At 55.6% G+C, this 21153-nt stretch overlaps 1 protein-coding gene across 2 annotated transcripts in view; it reads left to right on the forward strand.

Annotated features, from left to right (window-relative positions):
* The window catches only part of SLC7A1 (solute carrier family 7 member 1), a 64775-nt gene extending 45442 nt beyond the window's left edge, over positions 1-19333 (forward strand). Inside the window, exons 3-13 of one of the 2 annotated variants that reach the window (XM_082675678.1) lie at positions 2647-3030; positions 6082-6240; positions 7897-8071; positions 9641-9762; positions 10257-10479; positions 11193-11332; positions 14054-14156; positions 15868-16085; positions 16306-16472; positions 17140-17248; positions 18510-19333. In XM_082675678.1, the coding sequence (XP_082531804.1) occupies positions 2661-3030; positions 6082-6240; positions 7897-8071; positions 9641-9762; positions 10257-10479; positions 11193-11332; positions 14054-14156; positions 15868-16085; positions 16306-16472; positions 17140-17248; positions 18510-18613 (1890 nt within the window). In that variant the 5' untranslated portion in view covers positions 2647-2660 and the 3' untranslated portion in view covers positions 18614-19333. Of the gene's footprint in view, positions 1-1611; positions 3031-6081; positions 6241-7896; positions 8072-9640; positions 9763-10256; positions 10480-11192; positions 11333-14053; positions 14157-15867; positions 16086-16305; positions 16473-17139; positions 17249-18509 lie in introns of those variants that run through there. The other variant, XM_082675679.1, reaches the window with a different exon arrangement.
* The last annotated feature ends 1820 nt before the right edge of the window (positions 19334-21153 follow it).

The raw sequence follows: 21153 nt of genomic DNA on the forward strand, positions 1-21153 counted from the left end.
TCGGGTCACTCCGGCAGCTCTTGCTTCTGCTCCAGACGGCAGCACATCTGGAAAGGCGTGTGCGCTGTGGACCCAGCCCTTGCAAAGAGCCCAGGGCACAGCGTGTCTGGTCGTTCAGAGGGAGGCAGGTGCCTCCTGGGCCCTGGGGTTACTTTCCTCTGTGAAGCTGAGGAAAGAAAACGCTATTTAACTGCACTGTCTTTGCTTTGCACTTGGTTTAGGGGAGAGAATCCGTCTGTTATGAACCAACGACTACATCTAGGAGAGGACGCGAGCAGGTCAGCGCTCTCTCCAAATGTCAGTCCCATTTACCAGGCAAGTTGAAAACAATGCCAGTAACCGGGAGCTTTCACACTCCGCTCCCCTTGAAGGTTCCTGGCTTCTTAAAATACTCCCCTCCCTCCCCAAGATGATGCTGAGCAGTTGTATGCCGCATCTTCACACATTCCTCTTCTGCTAAGGGTTGTGTTGAAATGGTGCATCTGTCCTTTTGACTTGTTATCCAAGCAGTGGTTTAGTAAAGGCTTTGCTGTTGTTCACAGCCTGACCTGAATGAATCCAGGTAAATCCTGGGAGGAAGAAAGGGAAAGGCAGGCCCGGGAGGACTCGCGCCCTGGGCTCCCCGGACAGCACCGGAGCCCCGGCAGGTCCTCACTGCCCGACCGAGCATCGGCAGCTGGCCCGTGAGTGGCCGGAAACCCCCCGGGCGCCATTGCTCCTTTGCGTGTCTCCTGGTCTGTCCCTGCCCTCTCAGCTCTTATCAGCCCCTGTGTCTGTGATTTTCCTGCTCCACTGCTGTTCCACTAACAAGGTCTTTTTCCCTCATTTCCTCCCACTTCCTCCCCACCTCACTGACGGTGATATCATTTCCCGCCCCCCACCCCCGCCAACGCCAGACCCAGATGTGGAGCCACCCCCGCACCTTCCGAGCTCGTGACCCTGTCTGACACTGGGTGTCTGAGTTGTTTTCCCTCGTCTTTACGAGAAGGAGGTCGGATCGGATGAGTTGATTGCCCACTCTAGCTAAAAACTGAGTCTTGAGAAACTTTATCTCTCCTCTTGGCCTGGCAGAGAGGACCATCCACTGGTCCCTCTGTGACCGGGAGCTGGCCAGTGACATGACCCACGGGGGCCTGGCCTGAGGCTGGGAGGGGGCGGGGCCACAAGGGTGTGGGCGGGCGGTCCAGGGCGCCAGGTGGTTGGGTGTGGACTTGGCTGGACCTGCTGTCTCCATTTAGACCGTTTTGCTTTCCAGTGACTTGCTTACAGCAAAGGTAGGTCAGTAAATACCAATGGATCATAAAGATGAATTTTTAGGAGCTAAAAGTCATGGTGATAGCTTATCTCTGCGGATGCTGTTGTCTGAAAACTATCTTAGCACACGTTTACAGATTTATAGGAAGGCCTGAAGCTAGTACAGAGAGTGCCCACGTGCCCCGCACCCACTTTTCTCTCTGGTTAACATCTTACACTAGTGTGGTATTTTAGTTACGATTAACGAGCCGATATTGATACAGCGAAGTCCACACTTTATTCAGACCGCCTTAGTTTTCCCTGCCATTCTCCTTCTGTTCCGGGATCCCATCCCCTCCCACGTGACGTGTGGCGTCCTGTCTCCTTGGGCTCCCCCTGCTCGAGACGGTTCTCCGACCTTCCTTGTTTTCGATGACTCCTGACGATTGGTCAGGTGTTTCGAAGAGAGTTTGTCTCGCCTGTGATTTGTCTGATCTTTTTCTCAGGGTTAGCCTGGGCTTATGGGTTTGGGGAGGAGGCTGTCAGAGGTAAAGGCCCTTCTTATCACATCATATGGTCAACTATAACTTGTCACTGTTGATGTCGACCTTGGCCACCTGGCCGGGGCCGTGTCTGTCAGCGTTTAAATCACTGTCCTGGGATGCTGTTCACGGTGTGGGTGGCCTCCTGGGACCCCCACTGGGTGTGTCCCGTGTGAGAGTCGGAGGCCGGGAGCCGTGTGTGCACGGGGGCCCCCTCTTGGCGTGTGATCAGGAGTGCATCACACAGCACTTGGGGCCAACATTTTGGTCCAGGGAAGTGCTTCCCCGGGTAGTGACGGTTACAAGGAGCCCTAACTTGTTAGCAATTCAGCGCTTTTCTGCTCTGGACCTAACTCTGTGTTACAGTGGAGGCGGCCTGACCCCTGCCGTCTCAGAGGATCCCAGGAAGGTCTCTAAACGGCGTTGTCATTGCTACTCAAGGCCTCTGGGTCCTAATAATTAAATTAAAATGTGGTTTGGTTTTCTTTCCCCAGCAGCCCACTTGGAATGGCGTCTTGCCTTTCCTGGCAAATCGCACGGTTATTGAGGGCAGGGACGACGTCCTCAATGTGTGCCTCTCGTGCTCCTTCTGCCCGTAGGAGGCTCTTGGTTAAGAACTGAAATCAGTGTGGAGGCTCAGTGACCGGAGCCCAGTCGGCCGGCGCGTGGGCCTCCGGGCGTTTCTCCCGCTGGTTACGCCTGAGACCGGGAAGCCGTGGGTGGGTGTTGTGACCGCGGGCCGTGGAATCGTGACGTGCGAGGCCTTAGCTGTAGATGACGGCACGGGCGCACCTCGCCATCCGGCTGTGATGAAGGGTTGATGGTGAGAGCGGGGCGACGCTGACACACACTTTGTTCTTTCTCTCGGCAGGTTTGAGCCGCAGGATGGGGTGCAAGGCGCTGGTGGGCGTCGGGCAGCAGATGCTGCGGCGGAAGGTGGTGGACTGCAGCTGGGAGGAGAGCCGGCTGTCCCGCTGCCTCAACACGTTCGACCTGGTGGCGCTGGGGGTGGGCAGCACGCTGGGGGCCGGCGTCTACGTGCTGGCCGGGGCCGTGGCCCGGGAGAACGCGGGGCCCGCCATCGTCATCTCCTTCCTGGTGGCCGCGCTGGCCTCCGTGCTGGCCGGCCTCTGCTACGGCGAGTTTGGCGCTCGGGTCCCCAAGACAGGCTCGGCCTACCTCTACAGCTACGTCACCGTGGGTGAGCTCTGGGCTTTCATCACCGGCTGGAACCTCATCCTCTCCTACATCATCGGTAGGTCCGGGAGGCCCGGAGCCTGCCCCCTGCCGCCTCGGCTGTTCCCACCCCAGCCGTGGGCCGCGCCCCGCTCGGCTCCCTAGACACACAGTCTGGCGCCTCCCCGGCACCTGCGCCTCGCTGAACTGCTACACACTTTCCCTTTTCCTCTAACGCAAGGCGGAGGCCACCCTCGGGCATCACTGCCCTTGCTTTTTAATGATCAAGTACATGGGATGACCTTAGTGGGGACAAGCCAGGCCAGCAAGGAGGGCAGTCCTGTTAGCACGACAGACACAGAATCAGTAGGGTGTTTGTATCTAGTTAAAAAGGACGTAGTCTCTTTCAGTATTTTTTTTCTGATTACTTGAGTAAATACATCACTGATACAGAAAAATTTAGGAAACGTAGAAGAGCGCAAAGAAGAAAGTGGAAATTACCCACTCTGACAGCCTGGAGAAATTAATTCTCTTATTCATTCATCCTTTCAGCGAACGTTTATCAGGTACCTCCTCTGTGCCCGGCATCCCGCTCAATGTTAGACCCTGTGGAGGAGCAGGGTGACCTCCGTTCACAGAGTTTAGGGATGTAACACGGTTAATATTTTTGTGAACCTGAATGTATATTTTTCTGTCTAGCGTGTCTCTGTACTTGTAAAACAATATATAGTGTACATTTTTCACAGCGTTATTTTTCCATAGTAATATTCTTTTTTTTCTTTCTGTACGTTTATTTATTTTATTTTTGGCTGCGTTGGGTCTTCATTGCTGTGCGCAGGCTTCAGTAGTTGTGTCACACGGGCTCAGTAGTTGTGGCTCGCGGGCTCTAGAGCACAGGCTCGGTAGTTGTGGCGCACAGGCTTAGTTGCTCCGCGGCATGTGGGATCGTCCCGGACCAGGGCTCGAACCCGTGTCCCCTGCCTTGACAGGTGGATTCTTAACCACTGCGCCACCAGGGCAGCCCCACAGTAATATTCTTGATGATGTACCATTATATAGATTTATATGCAGATAATTGATTGGGTGCCTTTGTGGGGTATTTAGATTGTTTCCAGCTGTGGTGTTGTTATAAATAGTAACTTAATGACTTCGGCATAAAAAAGAAAAAGCTGTGCTTTTTCCTTTAAAATGGTCTAAGAAGCAGAATGTCTGGGTCAGCGGGCCTGCGTATCTTCAAGGCCTGTGTTGCCTGCGATCCTCCTGACGGCCAAGGGCCCCTTTTCCTCACGTCCTTGCTGACTCTGGACTTGGCGTCAGCGTTAGAAACAACCAACCAACAAACGAAAACACCAAAAACATAGTCTTTTCTGTTCGATAGGTTTCAGTGTTATTCTCTTTATGTTATTTGTATTTTGATTACAGCCGAAGCTGAATACATCCACTTAAAAGAAACAAACGGCTGAATGTCAGAATAACTGAAGGATACGAGTGGCCGGTTCGCAAACAGAAATAATACAAATGGCCACTAACTGTTCCAGTTCTGCTTTAGCTCTTTGAAGTAATATCAGAAAACCGGGGCGTGGGATGCGTTGAACCCCGTGGGCCCCGCTGGCTCCCGTGCCTGCCCTCTGGGAAGCCGTGTGTGGTGCTGGGCCTCCGCCTGGGCTCCGCCAGGCTCCCTGGGCGACACCCTCCCTTTCTTTCCAGCACCTGCCGAGAGCTTACTCTTCTGGGTTGGAAAATAAAATTCCTAATCACGTTTTTCTCAGTGCAGCACCAAAACTTGCAACCATACACGTCCTTACAAGCTGCAGCCTCTCGGTGGGAACGCAGCTATTTTAAAGGGGCCGTTATGTTTCCAGAGGATTTACCTGCGAATAAAACAGAATGGTGAACGTGAAGCACCTGCAGCTTCTGGACCAGCAGGTGGCGACGGGGTCTTGGCCAGAGTGGTGGTGTCCTGTGAGACGCACCCCCGCGCTACTGCAGGCAGCTCTCGGCCTCACCTCCTGAGCAAGGGCAGCTTTTCTATCAAATGTGTTTCTTTTAAAAGCCACGATTCAAGGGTGGGGAGGGGGTAGGCTGGCAGGAAAAGCTGGGCAGCCCTGTTGGCAGCGAGCTGGCCTCTGGGGCAGGAGAGGTAGTGACCTGTTGCTTCACTGGGTTGTGGCCTCGAAGGACAGAACTCGTCATAGGCTGGCTACTCGGGATGAAGAAATGTGGTTTCCTTTTTGAGTTGTTGGAAGAACACTTAGCGTGAGACCAGACGGTGAAATGGAGTCCTGCAGGTCACTCTGGCCAAGTTCTGTGGAAGATCCAGACCACGGTCACCAGCAGGGCCCCCTTTGAAGATAAAGAAACTTTTTGTGGATATTGGAACTTTAGCGACATTTCCCGGGAAGCATTGCTGGAAGAGCAGTGCCGTTATTCAGATTAAGAGACAGAGACAGAGAGCAGTCAGCTGCTCTTGGCCTTTGGGGTGCTGGACGCCGCACCCAGCACGTCGGGCAGACCCTCGGGGCCACGGCCCGCGTCAGTGGTGCCCGCCCGGGCCCGGAGCAGCAGAGGCAGGGGTGAGCGGGGACTTCGCTGCTGGCGTGGAGCCAGCCCCGAGCCGCCGCCCTTAGTCCCCCGCAGCGGGAGGCAGGCCTGTCGGCTCTGCTGCTGGGGTCTTAGGGGAGGCGCTTCCTGAGGAGCGTGGCCCCTGCTCACTGCAGCCCAGGAGTGGGTCGTGAAGTCACCTGAACGGTTCGCCCTCAGGAGTTCTTGTCGGATGAGATCAAATAAGTAGAAGTCAGTACTGTCAGAGTGCCTCTCTGTGCTCAGGGTAACATTAGTTTGTTAGACTTTTATTGTAATTGAGTTACATGTACGTTCGAAACGCATGCTATACACGTCGTATTGATTGTGATGGAAAACGGGTTTCTTGCCAGGCTCCACTTCTCACGTCTCTGCAAACACTAACTGACCCTCACTTCCGAGTCAGCACATCCCGGGGTCCGGCGGCTGCCGCTGGACCCCCGTGCGCCGGCTGCGATCCCTACGTGAGTGCCGCCGGTGCCGAGCTTGGTGACAGGTGCTCCGTTAACTGTTTCCCTTCAGTTTCGTCTGACGGTGTGTTTCGTGGCAGGCACTTCGAGCGTAGCCAGAGCCTGGAGCGCAACGTTTGACGAGCTGATTGGCAAACCCATCGGGGAGTTCTCGCGGACGCACATGGCCCTGAACGCGCCCGGGGTGCTGGCCGAAAACCCGGACATATTTGCCGTGATCATAATTCTCATCTTAACAGGTAAAGCCACACACCGGAAGGCACTGGGTTGGAGCGAGGGGTCCAAGGTGTAGGACAGGCTCCCATTAAGTTGCTTTCTTCCTTTTCTCTTTCTCCCATCCCCCCATTTTCTTCTCCTTTTTGTAATTGATACAGACATCTTTTTTGTCAAAATGGCTTCTTAGAGATTCACGTAGGATTGACCTCTTGAATCGGTCGAGTTACGTGTCATTTAATTAAAAGAGAATCTCAGGTGTTTGCGTAACTGTGGAATAAGATTTTGTTAATGCTGCAGGCTTTTTGATACAGAAATACAAATTTTTGCAGTCAGTGGATGACTACTTGGAAAAGGAAAGTTGGCGTTGGTCAGCCAGGGCGATGTGGAGGAATGAGGGCCTCAGTGTTGGCGAAGGCTCGGGTGGTTTACACCCAACGGCCGGCAAAACACCCTTTAAATAAATAAGCTTCACCACGAAGTTGCCGGTACGGAATTTTAAAATCGCAGACGTGGCTTGAACACAGCTGACGGCAGCTTCTTAGTGACACTTATCCGAGTCAGCCACTAGGATGGGAGTTTTGTTTACATAAACATTAAGCTGAAACGCAGATAAATTCTCCTTTGAGGTTAGAAAATCTTGGATGGGTTTTAAAAACAACGTGCCGTATTTTACACACCACATAATTGAAATCATTCCGCACAGGCCAGTCTCAGCAGTATTTCTGGTCCAGCTGGCAGGAACATGTATCAGAAATTAAGTCTGCACGAGTGAGATTTTCATAAACACGAGAGGGAGGGACGCTGAAGAACAAACACGGCGGAGAAGTGTTCCCTGTGACGAATTGCTCAATTCTGTCCTAATGCCTGTTTTTCAGAATTCAGTCTATTACGTAGAGCGTCTTTTGTTTTAAAACGTATGAGAGACCTACACGGCAGGGCAGTAGTTTCCAATCAGGTCAGTGGTCACGTGTCACCAGGCACCTTCCCTGCCTCTTTCTTGCCCAGCCGAGAGTTCACTACAGAAGCGTGCCCTGTGGCAGTGGTGTCATGTGGCTCCCGTGGGTTTTTATCATTCGGTGTCGTCTTTATCCGGAGTTTACAAGCTGGCACTAGTCTAGCTTATACGTTGTTCTCTGTGCGCTGAGTCCCAGGAGGACCCGTACGCGGCAGGGGTCCCACAGCCCAGGTGGCTGTCACTGCTAGCGCCCCCTAGCAGTGAGCGCATGACTCGTCTTCTGGGAAACTCTCACCCTCCCGAGAATCCGAGCAAAGTGTCTCTTGGAGGAAATGAAATCCTGCCCCCGAGGGTGGCTCTGGGGGATGGAGGTTCAGGAAGAGGGAGGGCTCTCTTCCTCCTCGGGGAGGGCGGGCCTTGCTCTCGGGGGCCGTTGGCTGACACGTCGCCGCCTCTGCTGGTGCCCCTGGCCCGGCGTCTCGAGTCCAGAGGGGATCTGGAAGGCCAGCCTTGATGGCCTTGTTCAGCACCCCCGCAGACCTTGGTTATTTTGATCCCTGCCTCTAGAATGAGAATGAATTCAGCCCCATTTCCTCCTCGGAGGTCTGACGCTGCTTGGATTCTTCCTAAGTCACCCTCTCGTCCCCGTCCCCGTCCCCGTCCCAGAAGGACGTGCCTGGCGTGAGGTTCACACTGAGAGAGTTTCTGTTGACGCGCTTTACAGGACTGCTAACCCTGGGCGTGAAGGAGTCGGCCATGGTCAACAAGGTCTTCACGTGTGTCAACGTTCTGGTCCTGGGCTTCATCATGGTGTCGGGATTCGTGAAAGGATCCATTAAAAACTGGCAGCTCACGGAGGAGGATTTCCAGAACACATCTGGCCACCTCTGCCTGAACAAGTGAGTGTTGCTCTGTGTCTGGGTGCGTGACAGTCATGAGGTTGGTGATGCTGTCGGCTGTGACAATACGAGTCTTTTTTTTTTTTTAGTGTAATTTGAACTAGAATGTTTTGTTATTGTTTAATTGTTTTTTTGGCAGTCAGGTAGCTGAGGGTGTTTGATTTGTTTGAAGTTTGGGTTAAGTTTTCTTTCCTTGTACTTGACTAAGGAAGGTGTCGGGGAAACAGCATCCTCGTTCTAATTCCAGGACTGTGCGTGGTTGGGGCCCATGGTCAGACTCACTCAGGAATCCCTTTCCCCTCATGTTTCTCTCATGATCAAGCTCTGAATTTTGCTTTCAGAAAAGATTTTCTTGCAGCACCGTGGCGGGAGCCACTTTATCTGGAAATGCCTTCCTATTTGATGCCCTAGAACAAAGAAGTAATACGTGGAACTTTCCTCACAGGCTTTTTTCAGAGGTTTTCAGAATTACTGAAGTATCAGAATGTGATTATGATAATCTCTTTCACTCTCACTCAGCTTGTGTTGCGTCAGCCCTGAGAGACCGTGGCCCCATCTCCCTTCCGTATCTGGGGCTCAGGACACCCAGGGCTGGAGGCAGGTGCCTGGCCAGCTCCCCAGGCCTCTGGGTGCACCCTTACCGACAGGCTCATCTTATCCAGGAAACAAAAGCCAAACGTGGAAGCGGGCCTTTCTGATCTCTTTTGTCAGATTTTTGGGTAAATTTTAGGGTCCTAGGATGGAGAGTGGGGAGTTTTCATTTTGTTTTAATTGTGGCTGAAGGTTAAACGGCTCTGATGAACAGACCTTCCTAACAGTGCAGTGGCTTTAAAATGATGTCTCAGGTCCTGGAATGAACAGTCGGGGGGCGGGGCTGGCCAGCGAGACCACACGGTGGCTTTCAGGGACCAGATCATCCGCCCGGCTGTCCCGTCAGCCTTGAGGTCGCCGTCTTCGTGCGCCTGGTTGCATCTGGGCTGTGGGCACAGGCATGGCCCAGCTCTCCCACGAGGGGACAGAGCGTGAGGACAGTGCGCTCAGATCCGGAAAACCCACCCCACCCGCACAGGCACCCGCGCCCTTCACCTGGTGCACGGGAGGCAGGGGCGGCTTTTCTCCACCGAGACAGTTCACCCTTTCTAACCGCGGCATCTCTGGAAATGCTTGTTTTCAGACACGAGCTGCTGGTAAACGTGCAGGACTTTGCATTTTGGTCCTGGGCGGGCGGGGACCGCCGCGCCTGGCGGGCAGCTGAGCCATGCTCTGGGGGTCCCGGGGGAGAGGCTGCGGTCGCCGGTTCCTCCCCTTCCTGACGGGCACCCTGCCTTGCGGTCCCTGCCCCACACAAATCAGTGTTTAGCCGGGGCGTCTGGAAAGGGCTTGGTGGCCCCTTGCAGCCCTGGCTGTGAAAAGCAGGGAGGCCCGTCGCCCAGGAGTATGGCGGCTGTGACCGCTGTCCCAGGACCGTTCACCGTGGGGGGGGCCCGGCCGCAGGGGGGCAGCTGGGATGGTTCCTGTTGGGGACCACAGAGCGGGTGCTGGCCTCTTGACCGTGGCTCTCTCTTCCAGTGACACGGAGGAGGGGAAACCTGGCGTCGGGGGGTTCATGCCCTTCGGGTTCTCCGGTGTCCTGTCGGGGGCAGCCACCTGCTTCTACGCGTTCGTGGGCTTCGACTGCATCGCCACCACAGGTACGCCCGCCCCCCTCGGCCCACCTGGCCAGGTCGCTGCTTCCCTTCCCGGGCGCGTGCGTGCCCGTTGCCGCTCTCTCCCTCCTGGGTACCGTGTGCGTGCGCACCTTCCTGCTAATCTTCCGCTTCATCACTCCCCGAGTGGCAGGCCTGACGGGAAGTGGCACCCTGAACGAGACCACCAGTCCCCTGCGGGCCGGGAGGATGGCATTAGCTGCGGCTGATTGCAGACCTGTGCACCCTCCGGGAGACATAGGGCCGCTAAAAACACCGTCGTCCTGGTGACTGAACAGGCCGGGCTCCCGGGCCTCCCGCGTGTTCTCTGCTAAAGGCGGCGAGTCTTCCTTGCCGACCATCAGTGTGAAGGCCGAGAACACTGTCCCTGGGCTTGTGGGTGTCGTGGTCTGTGGTGCCGGGGGAAGGCCCTGGTCCCCACAGGGCCGCATGCCATGGGGTGGTCCCGAGCCCCCCAGCTGACCCCTTGCTCCTTGCAGGGGAGGAGGTCAAGAACCCCCAGAAGGCCATCCCCGTGGGCATCGTCGCGTCCCTTCTCATCTGCTTCGTCGCCTACTTCGGGGTGTCGGCCGCCCTCACGCTCATGATGCCCTACTTCTGCCTGGACAAGGACAGCCCCCTGCCAGACGCCTTCAAGCACGTGGGCTGGGAGGGCGCCAAGTACGCAGTGGCCATCGGCTCCCTCTGTGCCCTTTCCACCAGGTGAGGAAGCGGAAACTCCCGGGAAGGCGGGTCTGCTGTGAATATTCCTCTTGTCCCTTGAAATAGAGCCAAACCCCAGCCCTGATCGTGTGGCTTCTCCCCTCGTGCTGCTGTCGGTCACCCCAAGGGCTGTTGGTGTTACTGACATTTCATCTCGAAGAACCTGAAGCCCACATTTTAGCACTGTCTACTCAGCAAGGTCCTGGTTCTCTGTCCCCATCTGTGGCCACTGGACCAGGCCGCCTCTGTGAACGCTGTCTTTTGGCCCTTAGTTTGGCCATAAAGCAGAGGCTACCTTGAAAAGGGGAGCACGTGCCTTTTAATGAGAAACACTTTGATGTTTTCTGCTGGCCTGGACACACAGGAAGTATTTGCTAAAAACGGATTGACCACAGAGAAATCCTCATGAACGCAGCGATGCTTTTATTTTCTGCTTGATTCAGCTAGAAATAATCACGGGAATAAATACAAAATTTCTCTTCCATAAAACTGTCTAGCTGCCACGCTAGTTTACGTCACACATCTCCCGTTCCTGTTAGCCTTTGCAGTGAGTGCTTTTCCGGGGGCTGGTGTGTTGAGTCCGTCTTTTAGGTGCGGGCTTCACAGGTTGGAGGCAGCTGCCTCTCCTCGGTGGTAAACACGCATGGCGCGTTACGGTGCCTTTATTCCCATGAGATATCTTACGGATGCATTTTGCTTTTCTTCCCATCTAGCCTTTTAGGGTCCATGTTTCCCATGCCTCGAGTTATCTATGCCATGGCTGAAGATGGGCTGCTGTTTAAATTTTTGGCCCAGATCAACGATAGGACCAAAACACCAATAATCGCCACGTTAACCTCAGGTGCCATTGCCGGTAAGAACTGGAATTTCACGTGCCAGTATTTTAACAGTGGAGTCATTATTCCCTAGGGAAATATCTTGACTTGTGCTGGTCTGAGAGACGCTATAACTGGTCTTTTTTAACTTTGGGTTTTTACTCTTGTACCTGGTTTATTTCAAGGTAACTAAGTGCCTTTTTGACAAAAGGCAGAAGCCAGTTTTACAGAGCATGTGATGGAATTCTCAAACAATTTGAATTTTTAAATTGTTATCGTTTCATTGGACAGAGCTTAGAATACACACTGTCCCTTCAAAGCCCGGCGTCTTTCCCCTTTTCTGAATGTCCCCGAGCAGACCTTGGTGGGATGACATTTTACACGGTACAAACCGGGTGACTTTTTGTTGGTACTGGAAATTCACCATCCGTGCGTCTTAGCTTGTGAATTCTCTGGGAAGTGAGAATCCCTTATGATCGATGCTTTATAAAGCGTGTCACCTATTCCCCAGGGGACATTGAGGGTGTGGCTGGTGAAGCCATTCGCCCTGAGTTTGTAAACAATGGCAGGTCCAGAGGAGGCTGATCTGACCGCATATCGGGTCCCTCGCCAAGAGGACAGTTCCGAGAGAGGAGAGGCGGGGGCTAGAGAACCCTTGGAGCTCTGTGTGTGCCATGAAAGCCATGGCAGCCCCGCAAGGAGACTGTGCTTTTTTTTAATGTTTCCTCATTGAATTGCGTTTCATAGCCCAGGAGGCAGGTGCACACAGATGAGAAGCGGAGGCTCAGAGAGGTAAAGTGAGGATGCTCTTGCCCGGTGAGTGCAGAGCTTGCCGCTTGGTTCCTGGTTTGTTTTGGGGCCAAAATGGCTGGTTCCTTCCAGCCCATGAGTAGAGCAGTGGGTCTTCTTGGTAAATGATGACACAGGATACCAGTGACAGTTGCATCACAGGAACTTGTCAAATAGCCTTGAGTGAGGCGCATGACCATCTTACAGAGTGAATTGTTGTCAGTAGCGTTTACGCCCTTAGCAACGTGTGCGTATAGTTTTTTGGATTAACATTACATAATGAAGGAAAGCCAGGTTTTCTTATTTTACACGTTCGTTACGTGAGTCTGCATTCTTGAGGGTGATTGCCGTGGGCAGATTAAGGGGCACCATGTGTCAAAATGTGACCAGTATGTTTAAGGGATTAAGGAATTGGAAATAGTGTTTTTTCAGTATTTACTGGTAATTTGATTGTATTGAAGACTGGCCTTAATTTCCTTCCTGTGCTGATTAAGGGACATCAAACTATAATGTTTAAAGTGACTCACATCGCCAAACCAAGGGTTTGCTTTTTCTTTTCGTTTGGCGGGGGTGGTAAGTAAGTATTTCGTTTTCTAAAATCACCTCACATGGAAAAAGTTTGGCTCGAGTTCCTCTGAGTGGGAGCGTAGGCATTTGTAGCTCACACAGGGGGCTCCTCTTCTAATTATCCAGAAGGGCCTCACTGCTCTTTAATTCTGTTTTTTAGCCTCAATTTGAATTTGTTTTACTTGCAGTGGTCTGTGTGGGCTTGAGAAATATTTGCGGGAAAGTTACGGCTTAGTGTTTATGTTTCAACCTGTGTTGATTGCATGTGATTTGAAAATATCCCAAAGTGGATGCAGCCAAGTTATTTTTTAAATGGGAGACTCGACACGTACACCCACGTGAACAGCCATGCATATTCCCATAAAGACCTACAGAAGATTTTCAAAGAAGCATGCATGTTTTGTTTTGCTGGAAGTGGGGTCATGGTGAAGGGACTGTATTGTCTGGGAATAACACTGCTTTCCACGCCCATCTTCTGGGTTAGAATCCTCTGTTGAGGGCAGTGGACTTGCCCCCAGCCGCCTCCTCACCACTGTTGCCTGCTGATGCGAGTCTCCGGTGAATGCTTGGGGAGGCCAGCGGCTGTCTGGTCTGCCTTGTTCAGTGGCACATACCTAGCACCCAGGGACTGGCGTGCTCACGAGTGCCATTGGATGAGGGATGAGGGATGGATGGGTGGATGACGGATGGAAGGATGGATGGATGGATGATGGGTGGATGACGGATGGATGGGTGGTGGATGGGTGGTGGATGGGTGGGTGGATGGAGGATGGATGGATGGATGGGTGGGTGGATGATGGGTGGATGGGTGGATGGATCATGGGTGGATGGTGTATGGCTGGACGATGGAGGGGTGGATGATGGGTGGGTAGTTGATGGATGGATGATGGGTGGGTAGATGATGGGTAGGTGATGGATGGATGGATGGATGGTGGATGGGTGGTGGATGGGGTGATGGATAGATATACATGTCTGTCTATACGTCTGCATGGTGTAGGGGAAGACACATTGGACTCAGAGCCATAAGAAGCTAGCTTAGAGCCTGACTCTTCCACTTAATAGCTGTGTGACCTTAGGTAAGTCTGTTAACATGTCTCAACTTCACTTTCTCCATTTTTAGTGTAGGGATGGCTGGCAAAATTGCCATGAGGGTCAGAAAGGATCATGTTGATAAAAGTACTCTCCACATAAATGTTAATTACTATTACTGTCTGTTGAGAGCTGCGTATATGGTTAATCCTGAGCTTTTCTCCCCTTTAAGTGTTTTTCCATGGAAAGGGCCGGGGAGAGCAAGGGGGAAAGTAGAAGCGGCACGCCTCACACAGCCTGGGTCGCAGGTGGGGTTGTGGTTCTGGCCGGCTGTGGAGGGTCGTGCTCGGTCCTGACGTTCGTCTCCTCCCCAGGGGTGATGGCCTTCCTCTTCGACCTGAAGGACCTGGTGGACCTCATGTCCATTGGCACCCTCCTGGCCTACTCTCTGGTGGCTGCCTGTGTGTTGGTCTTACGGTAGGTACGGCTTTCTGGGTTCCAGGACAGGCACACTGCCACAGCCTTCTTTTTAGTAGTTTGTGTCAATGGTTTATACAGTGTAAACTTTAGGCTGCGGACAGCTCCTTTGGGACCCGCCTGGGAGAGGGTGGCATCTGGTGGTTGAAAGCCTGGTTACAGAGAATATCCCTGAAGAGTCCGGGGTGGCCCCACCTGTCTCTCTCATGGGCCCTGATTTTCCTGGCTAGATGTTGGGAGGGTAGAGACAGGTTATCAACCCGACTGTTGGGCCTGGATCCTTGGATCAGAATTTTTGAAGGCTTAGGGTAACGATTTCAATTTGGTCCAGGTTCTGGGACAGAGAGGACTGGGGTCAGGCCCTGGTGGGAATTGGGAGAATCCAAGACCTGTGAAACGTGGGTCAGTGTGGTGCTCCCGTGGCAGCAGTGCACCGGCCCCAGAGGAGTGAGTGCCGTTACAGGTCCCGGAGTAGCTGACAGTGTTCAGGAAGACTCTCCCGGTTCTGGCTTGGAGTCCTGTCTGGACCGGGCCAGCCCCGTGGAGGGCCCTAATAAAGCAGTTCTGGGCCGAGGCTTGGTGTCCTGGGGTCCTCCGCTGCCTCGGTGCCCCTCCTTTCAAGCACACCCCTGCTCCAGTTTCCCTTTGCTCTGGGAGACAGGGCTCTGCTTTCTCACTCCCAGGAACGACCCCAGATAAGGGTACATGATGGGAACAGATACCTGTGCAGGTGCTCAGTGTGGTCACCTGGGGAGAGCCCCCCACTTTCTCAGGGCTTTACACTTGCCAGGACACTGATTCCATCCCTAACGTGCTCTACAGCTAATTACCTGGCTCTGGAGAGTCAGCTAGAGCTAGTTTGCTAGTTTCCCACCCCTTCTTTCCTTCCCAAGAGCTCAGTGCTAAACTCTCTCTGAGGTCCACCCCACTGTCTTAACAGACCGAATGGTATTGTATGAGTGAGTCAGTGAAAAAAGCGGTTAAATATCTTTATATTCGCTCTTAGATTATATGCAGAATGATTCGTAAAGCGCTCCGTTTTGCAAAGCGGGTGGGAAGGATCCGACCTTTGGTCATCTTGGCTGGGAAGATACGGAGCCTCATTTAAAATGAGTGTCTCACTTGCAGGTGGCTCGTGTCTTGCAAGTCATGGTCCTTCACCCAGCTCTAGAGAGTTATTTATTCCAAGGCACTGGGAGTTTTAAAATAAAGTGATCCAGTTAAGTCTTACAAACAGAGTTTCTCGAATTCATCAGGCTGCAGACATAGTTCTCTGGCTCTCTGCACCAGACAGGGTCCTAACGTAATTGCTTTCTATTTCTGTCTGTGCTGTTAGCCCCCTTACAGCCATAGTTTGGTTGGAAGTGGCCTAATATCTTAAGCGTCCAAGGGCCAGTGCTACTTCTCAGAGCAAGAGACACTCTTGGGACCTTCCTCTGGGCTGGGTCATGGTGGAGGTCAAGTTGCCTCATAACAGAGACACCAAGGAGGGTGTTGCCCAGAGAGGTAGGAGCAGAAGGTGAGGCCTGGGTCTCCTCCTCTCTTTCTGTTTGCGGGAAAATGTACCATTCTGATCACCCTCTTCCCGTTTTATGCCCTGTGTCCTGGGCAGCTTACCTCTGAAGGCTTACTAAGAACTTGAGTTAGTGTGTGTCCTTTTGCTTGTTAATTAAAGCACATTACGACGGTCAAGCAAACTGCTGCTTCACAGGTACCAGCCGGAGCAGCCTAACATGGTATACCAGATGGCCAGGACTAGTGACGAGCTCGACCCAGTCTACCAGAACGAGTTGGTGAGCACCAGCGATTCCCAGATGGGCTTTTTACCAGAAGCAGAAAAATTTTCTCTGAAAACCGTACTCTCACCGCAAAATACAGAGCCTTCCAAATTCTCTGGGCTAATTGTGAACATCTCAACCAGCCTCATAGGTAAGAGCCTGCCCTTCCCGGTGGGGTGTTTGGGGTCTTGCTTATCCTTGCGGGTGGGGAAGAGCCGCACTTGCCCTGGACCGTGACGTCATTCTGTCCTAACTGGGGTGGGTGCCTGCAGAAGTGGAGCCTCGCTCTCCACGGGTTCTGGGGAGAGCTGAGGATGTCTGTGTGTGGGAACTTGGGAAATGACTGAAGTGCGTCTCTCTCTCCCTCTTAGCCCTGCTGGTCATCACCTTCTGCATGGTGGCTGTGCTTGGCAATGGGGCCCTGGTAAATGGGGAGCTGTGGGCAGTCTTCGTGCTCGTGGGCTCCGCCTTCCTCTGCTGCGTGGTCACAGCCATCATCTGGCGGCAGCCCGAGAGCAAGACCAAGCTCTCGTTCAAGGTGAGCAGCTCGGCCTGACCGGGCTGGAGGGAACCCCCCGGGAGGCTGTGAGGCTGGCGCTCCTGCCGGGAGGCCGCCCTGCCTGCCTGGGCTCTGCGAGGCCTGGGTGGGCGGAGGGAGGTGCTCGCTGGCCGGCCTCGAGGGATGTGAGCCTGGGGCTCCCGGGCACAGACGGCGCCTGCTGAGAGAGGCTGGGCCCTGGCGCTCAGGTGGGGTAGCGCCCTGCGTTCTCTGGGCTTCTCATAAATAAACGTGGGCCCTGGTGGATCGCATGTCATCACCAAGCCTTGGGGATGACCAGGGCTTCTGCATTTTTAGATTCTACGCATAATAAGGTAGTTCAGCCTTAGAAATAAAGCAGAAGCCCCTCTTCCGGCCCCTCAGGGGAGGAGTAAGCGGGGAAGTTAGACGACAGCTCACTTTGGCGATTAGTAGCGTAGGACAAACTCCCACCTACTAGGATTTGCCTGCGGGGGTGTACTTGGGGGGTGCTGGGGGTACGGGGTGTGGGTACGGGACTGGGGACTGGCACTCAGCCCCTCGCCACGTAGACCTGGCCGTCCGTATCAGCCTCGGGTGCGCTCCTTTCTTGGGTAGTTTCGCTAAATGAGTGGAGCAGAGCCGTCTGTCCCGCCCTCTCATGACGCCCCGCCTCCTGTCTCCGCAGGTGCCCTTCTTGCCGGTGCTGCCGGTCCTGAGCATCTTCGTGAACGTCTATCTCATGATGCAGCTGGACCGAGGCACGTGGGTCCGGTTTGCAGTGTGGATGCTGATAGGTACGTGACTTGTGGGTTTCGAGGTGACCAGCACGTGATGTCCCAGCGACTCTTGGAGGCCCCCAGCCCCGCCAGCCTATGCTGAGCTGCTCATTCGTCCTCCCTGCTACTGGCTGGATGGCTTGTGCCCTCCAGCCGCCCCCGTTTCAGATTTCAAAACACAGCGAAAACACGCGTAGTCAGCGGTTTCCTCTCTGACAGTGAGGAGCTCCTGGTAGGCTGTGGGTCCTCCCTTCCCTTTTAGATAACTTTAAAGCCTTTGTCTGAACTAGTTGTCTCGGGCCAGAGCTTAACATTCTCAGAACGAGCCCGTGAGTCTGCTGTCCATCCCAAACACTGGGCCGTGGGGACTGGCTGGGCCTGTGGGAAGCAGGGGGGTCACCCTTTGGGTGCTGGCCCCATTTAGCACCAACCGTGGCCCCTCTCTGGGCCTCTGACAGCAGGCGCTGCAGAGATGGACCCGGGTTCCTTGTGTAGTGTCGGAGGCCGGGGGCCGAGGCCCGGGAGACTGGCCTTGACCGGTCGGGGCCACTGACGAGAGCAGTGACCTCCAGGCCGTGTTGCGGCCAAACCTCCCAGCCCCAGTGACTGAGGGAGTGGAGGCGGCAGAGGCGGATGACGCCCGCTTCCAAGCATCCCCGACACGCTCCTGGGTCCCAGGGCTTTTGGTGGCTGGGTCCTTCCTTCAAGGCCTGCTCTCCTGTGTCACTGGCACAAAGGTGGCCCCGGGGTGGGGGGACAGTTAGGAGCACGGACCTCTGTGGCCCCTGACACTCACTGGAATGACTAAATTCACGGGTTGCACGCAGTCCCAGGCTACCTGAATGTCTAAGTCACTCAGGTAGGGAGAACGAGGGCTGTACAGACGGCGCGAAGAGCCTGGGGAGCCCTAGTGCCCTGGGAAGTCCGCCGTGGCGGGGACAGCGTGACTCCTGCAGGGTCTGTCCTGGCCCCCCACCAGCGGCCGCGGGGTACCCCGCCAGGTGGGCAGCAGATGAGGCTGTGGAACCAGCGCCCACCCTGCCCCCGGGGCCCCGAGCCCAGCCGCTCCCCCGACCTGAGGCTGCCCAGAAGGATGCGCCTTTGCTGAGCGTAGAGGCGACCCTGCACGATGAGTCGCGCCCTCCTCCACGGGGGCCCTGCCTGGGGCCGCCACCTGCCGAGGCCTCCCGGCGGGGCCGCCTGCAGAGGCTGCTGCGGGGACTGCTTCCCGGGACCCGACGGTGCCCACTCACACCCGGTCTCTGCCCTCGGCCCGCAGGCTTCTTCATCTACTTTGGCTATGGTCTCTGGCACAGCGAGGAGGCGTCCCTGGCCGCCGACCCAGCAAGGACTCCTGACGGTCACTTGGATCATTGCAAGTGACGCACAGCCCTGCCCCCAAGGCCCCGGCAGCACCTCGCTCCCCCTGCGCATGCACGGGACCCGCCCGCACCCAGAGAGCACAGTGCCGCGATGGGGCGGCCCGCGGCCTGCGTGTCCTGCTCAGGCCGGCTCGCTGGGCCCATCACCTGGCAGCTCCCAGCTGGGGCCACGGGGCCGAGGCTGCCCACCTGCCTCTGAGCCTCTCTCTGAGCAAGACAGCAGCCCTTCTCCTCGCCGGCCGGGCGCCCCTGCTGCTGTGGCCTTGGGCAGAATGGAGGTCACCTCCTCTCATCACCTGAGCGGTCCGGCCTCCCTTCCAGGGACTGTGCTGGACACTCCAGTCCCCGCCTCCCCGCCCAGCCCCGAACAGCCGCCCCAGATGCCAGCTGAGCACCGCGACACGGTCTGTGCCCAGCTGTGCTGCCCCCAGCCTGAGGACAGCGTGTACTTAGGAAGGAAAACTAGACGGTCTCCTTCTCCTGCTTCTGCTGAGCTGTCTCCGGAGGGCCCGTGAGGACTGTGACCACCCCCCCTCCTTCCAGGCAGGGGCTCCGGCCCCCCTCGCACACTGCACACTCGGGCCACGGGACCGGGCTCTGCGCGGGGCCAGGGCAGTGGCCACTCCACCCGGACCTCCTGCGGCCACCAGCCCAGGCCCCGGGCCGGTTCCTGCTGCTCTGGCGCCTCTCAGCGCCGGCCGAGTCCTGAGTAACTGGAATGTGACACTATTTCTGTAGGACCTGCCTCGAGTGAGCCGAGCGGAGAACAGCGCTTTCTGTGGTCCTGGCTCCGCCCTGAGTCCTCCTCTGCCGCTCGGAGGTCGGTTTCTTGGGTCTCAAGGTCTCCGAGGCCGGCGTCCGCTCATCCTGAGTGACGGCGTGGCCCTGCAGCTGCTTCTGGCCCCTCTCGTGTCTTATCCTCACGTGGAGTCCTCCTGTCTGCCGCTGTGAATCGGTCACTCCACTGAACTCAGCAGGCGCTTAACAGTGGCGCAGCACACGGCCGAGCGATCACCCCGAACTGTCCAGGGTGCGGGGTCTGCACGTGACACGGTTTGGGGTCACGTTACTGTGCCTCTCGTGTGGGTGTGTGTCGTCCAGACGCTGCGGGTTTGTGTGCGGGTCGGTGACCCTGCCCCGCACCCCTGCCTCGGTGTCTGTGTGTCCCTGTGCACACGGCGCTCCCTCCCGAGGCCCTGGGGACTCTTCTGGTAGCCGGGCCAAGTCTGCCTTCCCGAGAGAGTGTAGTTCAGTAGACGGAAGGGCCCGTGTTGGCAGGTGAGGGGCAGGCGTGTTGGACTCCACGGGAAGTGTAAACGCTGCTTTGGAAGCTTCTCTCCCCATATCCTCTCCCTCTGGCCTTTGTCACAAACCTGGTAGAAAGAAGCCTGATGAACTGATGGCACTCGGCTTTTCTCCCTCTGCCCCAAAAAGTTCTTGGAGGAAAATGCAAGAATGAGTGGAGCAGCCAGTTGGCAGGGTCGGCCTTCGTTCTAGGCTCTGGTGGCCGCTCTGGTCGCTCATGGTAGCTTTATTCTCAGTGTCACTTGTGAATCTTCCAGCGGGAGGACTGTAAGAGCCCAAAGCTTGGATTTCCAAAGAAAGGTATTTAATTTATGTAGCTTGGTGCTTTGCTTGGTACAACATTGTGATAAATAGTAACGTATTTTGTGGGGTTTGGTGTCTGCCGTCCTCTGGGGCCTCTTGGCCGTTGGTTTGCGTGATGTGTCTGCTGTTTTTCCACAGAGGCAGAGAGCGCGAGGGAGAGAGGGTGTCCCAGAAAGGTGGCAGGTTGAGGTGTTCTTTCCCTTTTTTGTTCTGGCTGACGTTTCCCCGTGCGACGCTCCCCAGCAGACTGCACGACTGATGTTTCCGCCAGCAGCGCTCGTGGCTCTCCAGCCAAGAAGGTGTGTCTCAGCGTCTCACGGGGCGAGCGCGTCCTGACACGTGGTCCCCTTCCTCACCCAGAGCCGCGAGGCGCCGCGCAGAAGGGCAGTGGCTGCCTTGAGAAGGCCCCCGCGCTCCCCCCCGGAAAGAGCACCTGGGGTCCCGGGACGGGGCCTGTTGAGAGCGGGTCTTCATGCCGTTGCCGAGGGTTTTCTCTTCTGTGCGTGGGGCGGCGCCTCCGAAGTCAGTGGGCCTTCTGATCACACCCCTCCTTCCTGGCCCTGAGCTGGACACGCGCACAAACACGTACACACAGAGACCTGCTAGACAGACACACGGACACAGACACACGGCCAAAAGTAACTGCCGGAAGTTCCCGACGGTTTCACATCCCAGCCCCTCCCGCACTCGGTTCCACGGCTTGGCTACGTTTTCCTGCAGAGTCAGAAGTTCCACATTTCCCGTGACGCGCCCTTCGGGGACACCGCGTCTCTTTTTATCTGTGCACCAGCCCCAAACGGTCACATTGGAAAGACCCGCTTGTGATGGGGAAGCGCCCCTTCCTGCCGCCCGCGGCCCCCTCCCTGCGTGTCCACGGCCTTGTGAAAACCCACGCGGGGTCCCCGGGACCTGTGCCAGAGAGTGAGGGGTGCG

The sequence above is a fragment of the Grampus griseus genome (genome assembly GCF_964374135.1).
Source record: "Grampus griseus genome assembly, chromosome: 18".
Lineage (NCBI taxonomy): Eukaryota > Metazoa > Chordata > Mammalia > Artiodactyla > Delphinidae > Grampus > Grampus griseus.